At 53.3% G+C, this 15,374-nt stretch overlaps 1 protein-coding gene across 2 annotated transcripts in view; it reads left to right on the top strand.

Moving 5' to 3' along the window:
* Positions 1–10,305, top strand: part of POLR2A (RNA polymerase II subunit A) — a 29,161-nt gene extending 18,856 nt beyond the window's left edge. For both annotated transcript variants that reach the window (XM_063138616.1, XM_063138617.1), the window contains 12 exons: positions 239–344; positions 645–850; positions 3,054–3,278; positions 3,765–4,011; positions 4,126–4,226; positions 4,533–4,637; positions 4,737–4,919; positions 5,183–5,386; positions 5,489–5,675; positions 6,631–6,744; positions 7,916–8,065; positions 8,182–10,305. In XM_063138616.1, coding sequence (XP_062994686.1) covers positions 239–344; positions 645–850; positions 3,054–3,278; positions 3,765–4,011; positions 4,126–4,226; positions 4,533–4,637; positions 4,737–4,919; positions 5,183–5,386; positions 5,489–5,675; positions 6,631–6,744; positions 7,916–8,065; positions 8,182–9,338 — 2,985 coding nt within the window. In that variant the 3' untranslated portion in view covers positions 9,339–10,305. The remainder of the gene's footprint in view (positions 1–238; positions 345–644; positions 851–3,053; positions 3,279–3,764; positions 4,012–4,125; positions 4,227–4,532; positions 4,638–4,736; positions 4,920–5,182; positions 5,387–5,488; positions 5,676–6,630; positions 6,745–7,915; positions 8,066–8,181) is intronic.
* The last annotated feature ends 5,069 nt before the right edge of the window (positions 10,306–15,374 follow it).

The raw sequence follows: 15,374 nt of genomic DNA, 5'->3' as shown, positions 1-15,374 counted from the left end.
CTGGACCGCGTTGGGTTTTCTAGCGGCCGCCCAGTACTACTGCTTTTTGCACAGCTCAGAAGCAAGGGAGAGAAACTCTCCTTCCCCTTGTCCTGGAACATGCCCCACGTGCAGGAGTGAGGGGAGCTGAAGGAGATGAGCTGCTCTTGGGGGGTGCGGGGGGTGACGTCCGGCATCAAGCCACGGGATGCCGGTTGCTGCGGTGCCATCTGCCCCCTTCTCTTCTCGTGCCAAACAGGTCGTTCTTCCCTGCAACCTGCTGCGCATGATCTGGAACGCCCAGAAGATCTTCCACATCAACACCCGCCTGCCCTCGGACTTGCATCCCATCAAAGTGGTGGAGGGTGAGTTTGGGGTTGGGGGGCAGCAGTGGGTGGGAAAGCGAGGAGTCTCTGGTCCGCTGGGAAACTCTGTGCCAAGATGCTTGTTCTGTGTTTGCTGCCGGGGTGGGGTGGCGTGACGTGGATCTGGGGCTTCAACCCCCAGGAATCACGGGATTTGGGTCAGCTGGGAGAATGAAGGCGTTGGTGGGGCAGGAGGAGCCTCCTGTCTAGTCAGGTGGGGAGAAATTGGGCCTCTGCTGGTCCCGGGAAGCTCTGGCCTCCTCCTCCACCTCCTCCTCCTTTCCCTCCCCTGCGTCTCAGGCGTGAAGGAGCTCAGCAAGAAGCTGGTGATTGTGAACGGGGACGACCCGCTGAGCAAGCAGGCCCAGGAGAACGCCACGCTGCTCTTCAACATCCACCTGCGTTCCACGCTCTGTAGCCGGCGCATGATTGAGGAGTTTCGCCTCAGCGGGGAGGCCTTCGACTGGCTGCTGGGGGAGATCGAATCCAAATTCAACCAGGCCATTGTGAGTGTCCGCCCCCCCCCTCCGGCCGGCCTCTCGCCCCTTTGCTCCTCCCAGGAACGCTCGCGGGTGGTTCGTTCCGTGAAATGCGGAGGGGGAGGTAACCCAGGGCGGTTGAGCGCTAGAGACCTGGCTTTGAATGTGGAAGGTCCCAGCATCCCCAGGTAGAACTGGGAGAGAGCCGTGGCTCAGTTATAGAAGCCGATGCACAGGCGGCATTTGGCTCCTCTGGAGCGGGAAGTTCTAGCTGGGCTTAAAAGGCCTAGCAAGAGAAAAAGGGGTCTTTCGACCCCCACTGTGGACCAGTCTGAGCGCCACCGGGCTTTCACACGACGGGAGTGCGTGTCGGGGAGTGCGTGTCGGCGGCGTGCGTGTCGGCGGCGTTCCCTGCTGCACACGCTCAGGCTCGCGCCGTCCCCTTCATGGCCACCAGGAGGAGTTCGGAAGCTTTTACTTTGTGCCGAACCAGAGCCGAAAAAATTGCCACAGTCTGTTTTGATGAAACAAGCCAGTTTCAAGCTGCGGTTTACGAAGCTGCCCTTGTTCCCACGAACCGTAGTTAAGAATAACCTCGGTGGAGGGCTTCGTTTCATTTGTTGTATTTCTAATACCGCTCTTTAGTCGGAGCTCTCCGGGCAGTTGGCAAAAATCAAAAACCATTAATTTAAATTTAAAACAATTTAAAACAATCAGCCAGATGCAATCTAGGCCTGAGCAAAAACACTTGAGTGCTCCCAAATGCCCGAGAGAAGAGGAGAGTTTTAACCTGATGCCAGGAGCAGACAGTGTTGCCCCAGGCAGGGCCTCGCCAGGGAGATCATTCCATAAATCTGACATAATGGCAGCGTGCTGAAGTGCACAAGCTGTCAGTCTCCACAGAGCTCTGCTGGGAGTGCAGGGTGGACAAGCCCACGTTTCACTGCATTTTGTACCCAGCAAAACTAAGCCCTGGCTTCCCACCGTGATATCCAAACCCAGTCATCGTGTCCACTGGTGCCTGGACAGCAATTTGGCTCTTAATAATAATAATTTCTTACCCGCCTCTCCCTCTGGATCAAGGCAGGGAACAGCATTAGATACAAACACCGTAAAATACATGAAACTGATTAAATCATATAAAACTAATACGATACTCCAATAACAGTAAAATACCTTAAAGTTCGACTGGGTAGGCCTGCCAGAAGAGAGTCTTTAGAGCCTTCTTGCATTTGTAAAGACCATTAAGCTAACAATTCCCTCCTGGCAGGCCATTCCTCAGCCTGGGAGCGGCAGAAGAGAAGTTCCTCTGGGTGTTTGCTTATTTATTTATTGCGTTTTTATACCGCCCAATAGCCGAAGCTCCCTGGGTGGTTCACAAAAACTAAAACCATTCATAGTATAAAACTGAGCCCAATTCAAGGTGCTGTTTTTGACCTATAAAGCCTTACACGGCTTGGGACCACAATACCTGATGGAACACCTCTCCCGATGTGAATATACCCGGTCACTACGTTCAACATCAAAGGTCCTCCCTCGGGTGCCTACTCCGAGAGAGGCTCGGAGTGTGGCAATGAGGGACGGGGCCTTTTCGGTGGTGGCCCCCAGACTATGGAACAATCTCCCTGACGAGGCTCGCCTGGCGCCAACGCTGCTATCTTTCTGGCGCCAGGTTAAGACTTCCCTCTTTGCCCAGGCATATGGCGGCACATCTTAATCACCCACATGTTTATTTTTAACGTTTTTTAATGCTGTATGTATGTTCTGCGTTTTAGAATTTTAAATTTTGTATACTCGTTTTTATCTCAATTTTGGAATTTCCATAAACCGCCCAGAGAGCTCTAGCTATGGGAGCGGTATTTAAGTGAAATAAATAAATAAATAAACAAACATGATATAAAATATACATTAAAAAGTGATTAAAACATATCACACATAATTTAAAACCTCTTTAAAACATCCTTAAAACATTCTAAAATTCCACTGGATAGGCCTGCCGGAATAGATCAGTCGTTATTGCTTTTTTAAACTCTAAAAGCCTGTCAAGTTGACGAATCTCCTCCGGCAGGCCATTCCCCAGTCTGGGGGCAGCAGAACGGTAATGGTTGTCAGCCTAGTTTTGGCTGACTGGAGTAAATTCTTCCCAGAGGATCTGAGTGTGCAGGGTGGATGGTACGGGCGATCTCACAGTAACAGTTATTTTTCTCCGCCTTTGTCCTTCCTCCCCTAGGCTCACCCGGGCGAGATGGTGGGGGCTCTGGCGGCCCAGTCCCTGGGCGAGCCGGCCACTCAGATGACCCTGAACACGTTCCACTACGCCGGCGTCTCGGCGAAGAACGTGACACTGGGCGTGCCTCGTCTCAAGGAGCTGATCAACATCTCCAAGAAGCCCAAGACCCCCTCGCTGACCGTCTTCCTGCTGGGCCAGTCTGCCCGCGATGCTGAGCGGGCCAAGGTGAGCGGTGGCAAGGAGCCCAGCCACTGGCCAAGGGGAAACCGGGAAGGAGTGAATTGGAGAAGAAGTAGCTGGAAATTCTCCGGAGAGTGTCCAGAGGATGAGCGGGGTCCCGTTTCCTCTCTGCAGCGGCTTTCAATCTTCGTTGCCCCTAAGCTCTGTGCAGTCTCCTGTCTCCCAAATGCTACGTCAGGCTGCACCCCCAGACAGCGTGCCCTGGCTTACCTCTTGCTGGTTGGCCACTGGCTTGCACAAGGCAACCTCCGTTCCGCTTACATGTCTTGGATTTAATGTTGCAAGGGGAGGAAAGGGGAAGTGATTGCTTTAGAGAGGTTGTTGGAGGATAAATCGGTGAAAGATGGGTGGGGGGAACTCCCCCAAGACGCACAGGCAGTGGGCGAGCTGCCCTCTTGTGGGGTAGAGGGCTTTGCTTTCCCCTCCCCGGCTTTTTAATCCCCTCCCCCTTTGTTGTCATCTTCTTCCTAGGACATTCTTTGCCGCCTCGAGCACACGACCCTTCGCAAGGTGACGGCCAACACGGCCATCTACTACGACCCCAACCCACAGAACACGGTGGTGGCCGAGGACCAGGAGTGGGTCAACGTTTACTATGAGATGCCGGACTTCGACGTCACCCGCATCTCTCCCTGGCTGCTGCGGGTGGAGCTGGACCGCAAGCACATGACGGACCGCAAGCTCACCATGGAGCAGATCGCAGAGAAGATCAACGCCGGTGAGGGCTGGGCCCAAGATGTGGCCTGGACAGCTTTGTGTCTGGGTTGGCAAAAAGCGGCGGCCTTCCCGCTGGAAAATAAACCTTGTCCTTCCTTGCTTCCTTCCTTTGCAGGCTTTGGGGATGACCTCAACTGCATTTTCAATGATGACAACGCTGAGAAGCTGGTGCTGCGGATCCGCATCATGAACAGTGATGAGAACAAGATGCAAGAGGTGGGCAACCCTGCCGTGGGCGGAGGAAGGCCGGGGGCTTTGCCGTTAGCCCCTTTGCACAGGAGCCAGAGACTCCACCCACCCTGCCATTGAGGGCAACGGGAAAGTCACCGGGCCAATTTGCACGATCGACCATCTAGCAGGGGAGCGGGCCGGCCTGTGGCTGGGTTGTGCTTAGCGGCTCCTTTTCGATAGCCTGACTCGGCTCCCACGGACGCAATGTGTGTCTCAGGGGCGGGGGAGAGAGAGGGTGGTTCCCTGTGTGAAGAATTGGCCCCGATGTGCCTTCTCTCTTTCGTTGCTTAGGAGGAAGAGGTGGTGGACAAGATGGACGACGACGTCTTCCTGCGCTGTATTGAGTCCAACATGTTGACAGACATGACCCTTCAGGGCATTGAGCAGATCAGCAAGGTGAGTGCGGTTGGCGTTGAGCTGGAGCCTGCCGCTGCTGCCATCGCCCCCTCCCTTCTGGCCCTTAACCCCTCCTCTCCCCCCCCATCTTTCCCCCAGGTGTACATGCACCTGCCCCAGACAGACAACAAGAAGAAAATCATCATTACCGAGGACGGGGAGTTCAAGGCCCTGCAGGAGTGGATCCTGGAGACGGACGGCGTCAGCCTCATGCGCGTGCTGAGCGAGAAGGACGTGGACCCCGTGCGCACGACCTCCAACGACATTGTGGAGATCTTCACGGTGGGCATCTGGGAGGGGGGAAGGCACAGGCGCCCCGGGAGAGCTGGGGCAGAGCTGCCTTGGGCCCGGAGGAGTCTTCTCCTGAAATGTGGAGTGGGGGGGACACCGGGTGGCCCCTCCTCTGGATGAGACGTAGTTTGGGGAGAACACCCCGGGGTGCCTGGCATGTGCTTCAGCTCTGCTGGATATAGATTTCCAGGAGTGGGAAACGGCGTCTCCTTCCTGACGCCCGAGCGGCCCCTCTCCCCTGGTTCCCCTCGCAGGTGCTGGGCATCGAGGCGGTCAGGAAGGCCCTAGAGCGGGAGCTGTACCACGTCATCTCCTTCGACGGCTCCTACGTCAACTACCGTCACCTGGCACTGCTCTGCGACACCATGACGTGCCGCGGGCACTTGATGGCCATCACCCGGCACGGCGTCAACCGCCAGGACACAGGGCCCCTCATGAAGTGCTCCTTCGAAGAGACGGTGAGCCGCAGGGCCAAATGTCTCCCTTTACCGCTCAGAGATGGGGGGGGAGTCTTGGGCAGTCGCTGACCCCCCGTCGTGTATCTGGCTGCCCCCTTACAGGTCGACGTCCTGATGGAAGCAGCAGCCCACGGGGAAAGCGACCCCATGAAGGGCGTCTCGGAGAACATCATGCTGGGCCAGCTGGCCCCGGCCGGCACCGGCTGCTTTGACCTCCTCTTGGATGCCGAGAAGTGCAAATACGGCATGGAGATCCCCACCAACATCCCCGGGCTGGGCGTGGGGGGGCGTAAGTACTCCGCGCCACTTTGCCCTTTCCTGACTAGTGTGGGGAGGGCAAGTTAGGCCCAGAAGCCTGGACTTTTCTGCCAGCAGGTCCAATGATGGGGGCAGAGCGAGCATTTCTAGGAGTTCGGACCTTGGTAGGGGTGGAGGAGAACTTCTAGCCCGAGGTCTGAATTCATTTTATTTCGGAGACGCTTTGGGGGCCACGTTCCAGTGGGGGCGGGGCAAAAAGACCAGCCCTTCTCAGCCTTAGGAGGGGTGTTCAGCCTTTTAGGATGGGGGGGGGGGAAACTGCCCCAAAGTCAGGAGCCACCCAGTGGTTAGGGGGCAGGGGGTGAGCCCCCTGGGGATCCCAAAAGGTCTGGATTGGGCCCAAGGTCCCCCAACACTGTTCTACAGGGAACGTGTGGGTCAGCCTCTGTCCCAAAGAAAGGCTTGCAATTGACCCCAGAGGGACAAAGGTGGAGACTGACGAATGATCATGGGATTGTCATTTGTCGGTCCCCATTTCCGCAGCGGAGGAATCCTGGCTTTCCCTTAAACACTTGGGTGTCTTTGGGATCAAATCCCCTGGGCTTGGCTTTTGGGCGCTATGTCTGGCTCCTTTGAGGGGAGGGTATAAGTTTGTGAGATGAAATAGAATCCGGGGGCGGCTTCAGATGGACACAGGGCAGATTCAGCCTACAGATTTATAAATCAAAGAGCCTGAGGGAGCCTCACGTCTCTTTAGGCGAGACCTTAAGTCCGAGGAGGGGGTGGATTTAGACAAGAGGAGGGGTTTTTCTCTCCTCTCTAAGCCTATGCTGAAAACATCTTTTGAGTGGAAAACAGACCCTGGGATAAGGTGGGCTGACAGATAGGATGAAACCTTTGGGAAAGGCTGCGTAGAAGCACGGTTTCTCCTCTCCCCACATTTGGGCCCGGTGTCCTGTCCTCTAACTCTACTCCCTTCCCCACAGCTACCGGCATGTTCTTCGGCTCGGCTCCCAGCCCCATGGGCGGCATGTCGCCCGCCATGACCCCCTGGAACCAAGGTGCCACGCCAGCGTACGGAGCGTGGTCCCCTAGTGTGGGTACGTATCGTTGGAACAGTCAGCTGCCTAGAAAAGGGCTGTACCCGGATTTATTAATTGCAGCTTTGAATTTGATCTCTTTGCTTTGCTGGTGGTAGTGATTATTCTTACGTTCTATATCCCCCCCCCCCCAAGGAGCTCCAGACAGCACAGGTGGGTGGGTCCCCCCATCCCCATTTTATTCTCACAGCCACCCTGTGAGGGAGGCTAGCCTGAGAGATAGATGTGACTAGCCCAGCCTTCCTCAACCTGGGGCGCTCCAGATGTGTTGGACTGCATCTCCCAGAATGCCCCAGCCAGCTGGCTGGGGCATTCTGGGAGTTGTAGTCCAACACATCTGGAGGGCCCCAGGTTGAGGAAGGCTGGACTAGCCTAAGTGGGGATTTGAACCCAAGTCTTCCCCAATCCAAAGTTCTAAGCCAACGCTGTTGTTCTATCGCTCAAAGGGTCTGGCCTGCCCACGACCTGCATAAACCTGCACGTTCGAGTTCTCACTATTTTTAAAACGTTGGGTTCTTAAAACTGAGAACTCTATTCCTCCAGCGTCTGTGCCAAATAGTATACTAGATTTCCACCCCCAGTCACAAAAGACAATGAGAGAAGTTGAAATGAGCAGGAACTGTCATGTATGAACAGGCCACAGGTGCCGAAAAAGCAGCAAATGACGGATCCCCTGAATCCACTGGCTCTCTCTGGGCTTCGAAGCTGAACTCCAGCTGCTACAAACATCCCCAAAGGGGAGCAGCGCCGCAGCGTAGTTTTTATGTATCGGTCCTTCCTATAGGCTGCCTTTCTGCTTTACAGTGGCCAACTGGAATTAATTTTCCTGATTTGCTTAGCTTGGGGTGGATGCGTTTGTGGGGTGGCTTTGGTTGTCTCTGCTGCTTTTAGCTTGTTGATGTGTTTTAATGCTGAAATAGTTACTGTTTCTGTGCCTTTATATTTCGTAAGCCACCTTGAGCATCTCCCTTTTGGGGGTGGGGGTGGGGGAAGCCATATCAAAACGTCTTAAAAACCATACAAAAGCCGATAACCGTGGCTTGTAGGCGCCACCACCGAGGTTACCCCGGACAGTCGTGACGGCACGAACGACTCACAGCCCGGAGGTCAGGAGCGGAGGCTGTCGAGGGGCGCTTCTAACCGTGCCCTGCTCTTCCCGCTTCTTCTGCAGGGAGCGGAATGACCCCTGGGGCAGCCGGTTTTTCGCCCAGCGCCGCCTCCGACGCCAGCGGTTTCAGCCCCGGCTATTCTCCCGCCTGGTCACCCACCCCAGGTTCTCCCGGATCTCCCGGACCTTCCAGCCCGTATATCCCATCACCAGGTGAGTCGAGGTGTTGAGATGCTGCTTTCTCTCTCCCCCCCCAAGTCACACCTTTGACTTCAAAACAATGGAGAAGGTACCGCTGGCTAACGACCGCCCTTCTTCTCTTGCTCTAGGTGGAGCGATGTCTCCCAGTTACTCCCCCACGTCTCCTGCCTACGAGCCCCGCTCCCCGGGGGGGTACACGCCCCAGAGCCCTAGCTACAGCCCCACCTCGCCTTCCTACAGCCCAACGTCTCCCTCCTACTCTCCTACCAGCCCGAATTACAGCCCCACCTCCCCTAGCTACAGCCCCACCTCCCCTAGTTACTCTCCAACCAGCCCCAGCTACAGCCCCACCTCCCCGAGCTACAGCCCCACCAGCCCCAGCTACAGTCCGACGTCACCGAGTTATTCTCCGACGTCGCCCAGCTACAGCCCCACCAGCCCCAGCTATAGTCCGACGTCGCCCAGCTACAGCCCCACGTCGCCTAGCTACAGCCCCACAAGTCCCAGTTACAGCCCCACGTCTCCCAGCTACAGCCCTACCAGCCCCAGCTATAGCCCCACGTCGCCCAGCTACAGCCCCACCAGCCCTAGTTACAGCCCCACCAGCCCCAATTACAGCCCGACGTCTCCGAACTACACCCCAACCTCTCCCAGCTACAGCCCGACCTCGCCCAGCTACAGCCCGACTTCTCCCAATTACACCCCGACTTCTCCGAACTACAGCCCGACCTCGCCCAGCTATTCCCCTACCAGCCCCAGCTACAGCCCCACCTCGCCCAGCTACTCTCCCTCCAGCCCTCGCTACACCCCGCAGTCGCCCACTTACACCCCCTCGTCGCCCAGCTACAGCCCCAGCTCGCCCAGCTACAGCCCCACCAGCCCCAAGTACACCCCGACCAGCCCGTCATACAGCCCCAGCTCCCCCGAGTACACCCCGACTTCGCCCAAGTACAGCCCCACCAGCCCCAAGTACAGCCCGACCTCGCCCAAGTACAGTCCAACTTCGCCCACCTACAGCCCCACCACGCCCAAGTACAGCCCCACCAGCCCCACCTACTCGCCAACGTCGCCCGTCTACACCCCGACCTCGCCCAAGTACAGCCCCACCAGCCCCACTTACTCGCCCACGTCGCCCAAGTACAGCCCCACGTCGCCGACCTATTCGCCGACCTCCCCGAAGGGCTCCACGTACTCCCCGACCTCGCCCGGCTACAGCCCCACCTCGCCGACGTACAGCCTCACCAGCCCGGCCATCAGTCCAGACGACAGCGACGAAGACAACTGAAGGCACGGGGCGACCGCTGCCCCGGAGATCGGTCGGGCTGTGACCTCCGAGCGGCGGCATGCTTTGTCAGGAAAAGTTTGAACTTTTCGGGAGAGGGAGGAACTCCAGTAGATTTTGCCGCCTTCCCCATGGCAAGGAAATCCAAGGGGCCTTGGCAGTTGTGGGGCAGCAGGCGGGAATCTTGGGGTGCTGATCCACCCACCACCACCCCATGCATTTTTCCCCAGTGGAGAAGGGGCTTTTGGGGGGGAATTTTTATCTCTTAAAAAAAAAAAAAACTTGTAAATAATCATACAGACTACCTAGTAAATCCACAAACACTTGCCCTACTACGGGGTAACCTCACATGCAACGTGAAGGGGGGGTGACCCCCACCCCAACAAAACGAAGCCAAGTTTCTGATCTCTCGTTAACTCCGTTAGGGAGGAAACCCCGGCGCTTTGAAGCTTTGATTACTTCAAGTGCCTACTTTTCCTCTCTCGGTTTTCCCAGCTTCAAATACATTGTACTTCTCTACGTGTCTGTTGGGAATTATTTATGTTGAAAATGTTAGGAAGTTTCTTGACTTAGCTGCATTATGTGTTCGCTTGTTTTGGGGTTTTTTGTTTTCCTTTGATCTGAGAATGAAAAGCTCTCAAGAGAAGCTGTTTTTAACTCTTTAAAACTTCTGTCAGGTTGGCTGACTTTCTTTTGTCCTGCATAAGCATGTTTAAAAGTTCAGAACTCTTTCCTGGTCCCTCCCTGCCAACACAGGCGGTCTTGCTCTTACAATTCCTCTTTGGGTGGTGGGAGAAAGATCCCTTTGAGGGGAAATGTGATACTCATATACAGTACATGTTGGCAGTGGAGAAGAGTGGGCCAGAACCATTAGAATAATGTCATTTTGTTGGGTGTTTGGAATTCTTGCTTTTCTCTGAGCTCAAAATTGTAACTTTCTGGAAAAAAAATTAAAAAACTTTTTTACTAACCTTTGACCACATACATGTGCATTATTTGTAGAATTTTAAAATGTCTGTCAATCTGATGTACTTCTCACAACTCGTGGCAGCAAATTCCGTAGCTTAACTACAAATTGGCCACCAATATGGATGGTTTTATAGAGAGGATTGGATAAATTCCTGGAGGAGAAGGCGGTCCATGGTTACTAGTCCTGATGGCTCTGTGCTAACTCCAGTATCAGAGGCAGTAGTTGCTGGGAAAGGATGCTACTACATTCATGTCCTACTTTCGGGTTTTCGATGGGGCATCTGGTTGGCCATGACCAAGGATGAGTGTGGAGCCTTTTGCAGTAGGCCCAAACTGTAGGACAAAGGAAATTAGCACTCTTCAAATACCTGAAAGGTTGCCACACTGAGGAGGGACAGGATCTCTTCTCGATCATCCCAGAGTGCAGGATGTATAATCATGGGCTCAAGTTAAAGGAAGCCAGATTCCGGATGGACATCAGGAAAAACGTCCTGACTGTTAGAGCAGTACAGCAACAGTTGTATAGACAAGGGAATTTCAGCAGGTGACATTTGTATATATGGAGGGCCAGGATCTCTTCTCGATCCTCCCAGAGTGCAGGACACGGAATAACGGGCTCAAGTTAAAGGAAGCCAGATTCCAGCTGGACATCAGGAAAAACTTCCTGACTGTTAGAGCAGTACGACAATGGAATCAGTTACCTAGGGAGGTTGTGGGCTCTCCCACACTCGAGGCCTTCAAGAGGCAGCTGGACAGCCATCCGTGACAAATGCTTTAAGGTGGTTTCCTACATTGAGCAGGGGGTTGGACTCGATGGCCTTCTAGGCCCCTTCCAACTCAACTATGATTCTATGAAATGTTGGCATACTTTGGGGGAGGGTGTGTGTGGTTCTACAACTTCCATTCCTGGCAGGGCTGGTTTTAAGACAAGACTGCTATTCATTCCAAGGACACCGTAATGGAACAAATTTAGTTTCATATAGTTAAAAATGTAAGTTAAAATGTGAGCGTAGAAACAGCAACAAAAATGCCTTTCCATCAACACTGACAACTTGTGCTATTTACAGTCCTGAGTGCTTGGAATGAATAGTCCCAAATAGTCTTGCCTTAAAACTAGCACTACCAGAAAAAAACACCATTTTTTGTTGTTTCTACATTCATATTTTAATTTTTCGCTATGTCAAACTACATTTGTTCTGTTAGTGTATCCGGTGTGCTTAGAATTAATATTCTTTCACCAGACGTGTGTGTGGGTATTTGTAACCCCTAACTTAATTTCCTTCCCCCCTTCAAAAAGCAGCAAATTCAGGCCACTATCAAATTAATTAAATCAGAATCCATCCCAAATAAATAGAAGTAAATGAGAAAGAATTATGATTTAACTGTACGGAACCAATTCATTGAGGAAGGCTGAGATAGAAATTGATTTAAATAAGAGAAATGGCTCACCAAGTCCCAAACAATCCATTAATGAATTAATAACAAAAAATTATGGGACTCCCTTCCGAAATTTAACTAACAGCTGATTCCTCTAGGGGAGGGCCTTAAATACCTGATTTTGTAAGCAAAATGAAGGCGCAGGTGCTCCAGAATAGCCCAGTTGCTATGGTTATGTTGCTAGTATCTTACTGCTCTTACACAAACCTATTCCTGTAACCATACCTAGAATACTGTGTACAGCTGTGGTCCCTGCACCTCTAAAGGGATATTGTAGAGCTGGGAAAGGGATAGAAAAAGACAGCCAAGGTCATCAAGGCGCTGGAGAACTACTCCCTAATATGGAAAAATGGAGAGAAGACATAACTGCATTGGGTGGGGGGTTGGACTTGATGACCTTATAGGACCCCCTCCAACTCTTCTATAATTTTACATGAACCGAGGGGTATAAAATGATGCAAGGTGTGGAGAGGGAGAAGGTTTTTCTCAATACTAGAAGCTGAAGTCATCCAATGAAGCTGGAGGGACGTCCAGGAAAGACTTCAAACAGCATATAGTCATACTATGGAATTCACTTCCACAAGGTGCAGTGATTGTCCACTGATTTGGATGGCTTTGAAAGGGGGTTGGATAAATTCCTGGAGGAGAAGGCTATCCATGGCTACTAGCCCTGATGGCTTTGTGCCCCCTCCAGTATCAGAGGCAGTAAGCCTATGTACACTAGTTGCTGGGGAACATGGGTGGGAGGGTGCTGTTGCCCCGTGTCCTGCTTGTGGGTTTCCTGTGGGAACCGTGTACTAAACTAAATAGGCCTCTGGTTTTATGCAGCACAGTCGCCTGATGTTCTTAAAACCAGAATTGGATTAGGTCTCCAAATTCAGCAATTTCCACTGATTATTTATTTATTTATTACATATTTATACTACCCAACAGCCTAGGCTCTCTGGGCAGTTTACAACTAAAACCATAATACAACAATCTAGATAAAACCTTAAAACTGTAAAGATTGCATAAAACCAGAATAGGTTACACTCCAAGGAAGGCTTGTCTAAAAAGAGATGTTTTTAGGAGGCCTTTAAAAACGGTTACGTTTTCCACCTCCCAAACTGCACGAGGGAGGGTTTTCCGGAGGGTGGGTGCTGCTACGAAGAAGACCCCGCTGTTACAAAGTAGCTCTCTTGTGAGCAGTACTGACTCCATTTTGAGGCAGCCAAAGAAGTCAAGGCGTCTTTATCCCCCACCTCCAGCAGAGATAAGACAAAGGCACAAGAATGGGACTGAAAGCAATCACACAAGGCTAGGTCAAGTAATAATTTTCTGATAAGACCTCTTCAAAAGCATTCCCCAGAGACAAAGGTGGGGGTAAAATTGAGCAGAATATGAATGCTGAATAGCAAGAGTGATAATTGGGAATGTGGTATACTGCTAATGTGTTCGTATTGTTAAACTCCAGCCTGGACACATGTCTTTAAAGCAGTCATTATTTTGGAAAGTCGTCTTCTGTTATGTCTTTCTCCCACAACAAATAGCATCACTTCTGGTGCTTGTGAGCAGTGATGTCACTACTTTTCTCTAGATTTTGCCCCCCCCCCCATTCCCTACTTACTTGCCTCCACGGCGGACGGCGGAGGCAGGTAAATGGGGAAGGGGGGACTAAATGGGGGCTGAATAAGCCCCCTCCCCCCCACTTACCTGCATTCAGAGCTCCAGATGGAGGTGAACCGCTTCGCCTCGATCTGCAGCTCCCCCAACCCGATTCGGATCCGCCTTTGGCGGAGGCGAATCGGGCCACTCCGCTACCGCTTCTACGACCCGAAACAGCAGAGTATAGCCCTAGTTGCAACACCCACTAGTTCACGTCTACAGGAAAGGGCTCCAGCCCAGGGAAAGGTATATTGCTTTTAGAGATTCCCTCTACTCTTTCCCCTGCTGTGTGTATGCTCTAAGTCTCAGAAAGTCTCTTTCTCAGTCTTGAAACTACTTCTAAGCCTCCACTTGCTAAGCTAATTCCCCCAAAACTAGCTTGTGCGTTTGAATCTGTTTAAACCTCGATAAATGTGCCATGGTGGCGTTATCCTCTTCAATGGTGTGGATTTCTTTGAGTAAGAATCGCCTTACTTAGCCACAGATGCTCTATTGCCAATGTCTAAAGATTCCTTATAAGCGGGTGTGTAGGTCTCGTTGGAACGTGCACAAGTTTGTACACGGGGTCTAACGAGAGCACATCAGGTTAACATCTCCGTCGACGTTCTTCATGATGTTCTTCCTCTCGGAATGAGAAGCAGGGCCTCCTCTGAAGATTGGAAATGTCGCCTGGGTGTATATAAGGGAAAGACGGTCTGCTAGGTATCCCGGTCCCATAAATGTTCCCACCCCTGCCTGTGAGGCAAGGAAAAAGAGTAATCTGTTTCAGATGTTTTTTTTCCCACTGGAATAGATTTCAGTTTTGCAACCTCTTTTATGATGCAAATGTGTGTATATTTTATCTTGCCCAAATGCTCGTTTGCCAGTCATGAAGGGAAGCCAAAAAGCTAGACTGGAAACAAAGGCAGCCCGGAGCCCTGGAGGTCGCCCTCAACTCCTGGTGCAGTCAGGGCCAGTGCTACCATAGAGGCCACTCAGGCAGCCGCCTAGAGCGCCAAGGTAAGGGGGGGCGCCGAATGCTGCACCCGGAAGCCGCTCTCCCACAATGGCTCTGAGAGGGCGGCTTCCGGGCACATCGTTCCGAAGCCGCCTGCCTGCCCCAGTGTCCTGGCTTCACTTCGGCTGGGCACCCACCCAGCCAAAGCAAAGCCACGCCTGCCACCCCCCTCCAGCGTCCTGGCTTCGCTTCGTCTGGGAGAGCGACTTCTGGGTGCGCCGTTCTGAAGCCCCCCACCCCCCACCCCAGCGTTCCGGCTTCGCTTCAGCTGGGAGAGTGACTTCTGGGTGCGCCGTTCCGAAACCGCCGCCCCGACCCCCTACCCCAGCATTTTGGCTTCGCTTCAGCACCCACCCAGCTGAAGCGAAGCCACGCCTGCCCCCCCACTCCAGCTGGGTGGGCGCCGAAGCGAAGCCAGAATGCTGGGGTAGAGGGGCGGGGCAGTGGCTTCGGAATGGCGCGCCCGGAAGTCACTCTCCCAGAGCGGCTTCCGGCCGGGTGTGCCATTCCGAAGCCGCCCCCCACCCCACGCCACCACAGCGTCCTGGCTTTGCTTCAGCTGGGTGGGCAAGATGGCACCCCGTGCCCAGGTACGCTGAGGTGGGGGTGGGAGTGGGTGAAAGCAGCTCACCTGCCTAGGGCGCAAAATAGTCTGTCGCCGGCCCTGGGTGCAGTGCTTTGCATTTTCAAGTTTCCTGCTGCCTTTCGAGGTGAGGTCTGGGGGACCGTTAGCTTCTGCTCTCCCCACCCCGCTTTGATTGTTGCACAAGGCTTATTTTCAAAATGTGCGTGCACACGCCACTTCTGGCTTTGGCCCCGGATTGAGCCAACGTCCCGTTTTTAGATGCTTTTCTCAGACCAGTTGACGTGGGCAGACGGCTCTCCCTTGTGACACCACTGCCTCAGCCATCACGAGGACGTGACAGCTTCGTGGCGTGACAGCTTCGAACGTCCAAATAAGAGGAAGTGGGCCAGGGATGTTTCCAATGGTT

The sequence above is a fragment of the Elgaria multicarinata genome, chromosome 11, assembly GCF_023053635.1.
Source record: "Elgaria multicarinata webbii isolate HBS135686 ecotype San Diego chromosome 11, rElgMul1.1.pri, whole genome shotgun sequence".
NCBI lineage: Eukaryota > Metazoa > Chordata > Lepidosauria > Squamata > Anguidae > Elgaria > Elgaria multicarinata.
This window is presented reverse-complemented; position numbering and strand designations above follow the sequence as displayed.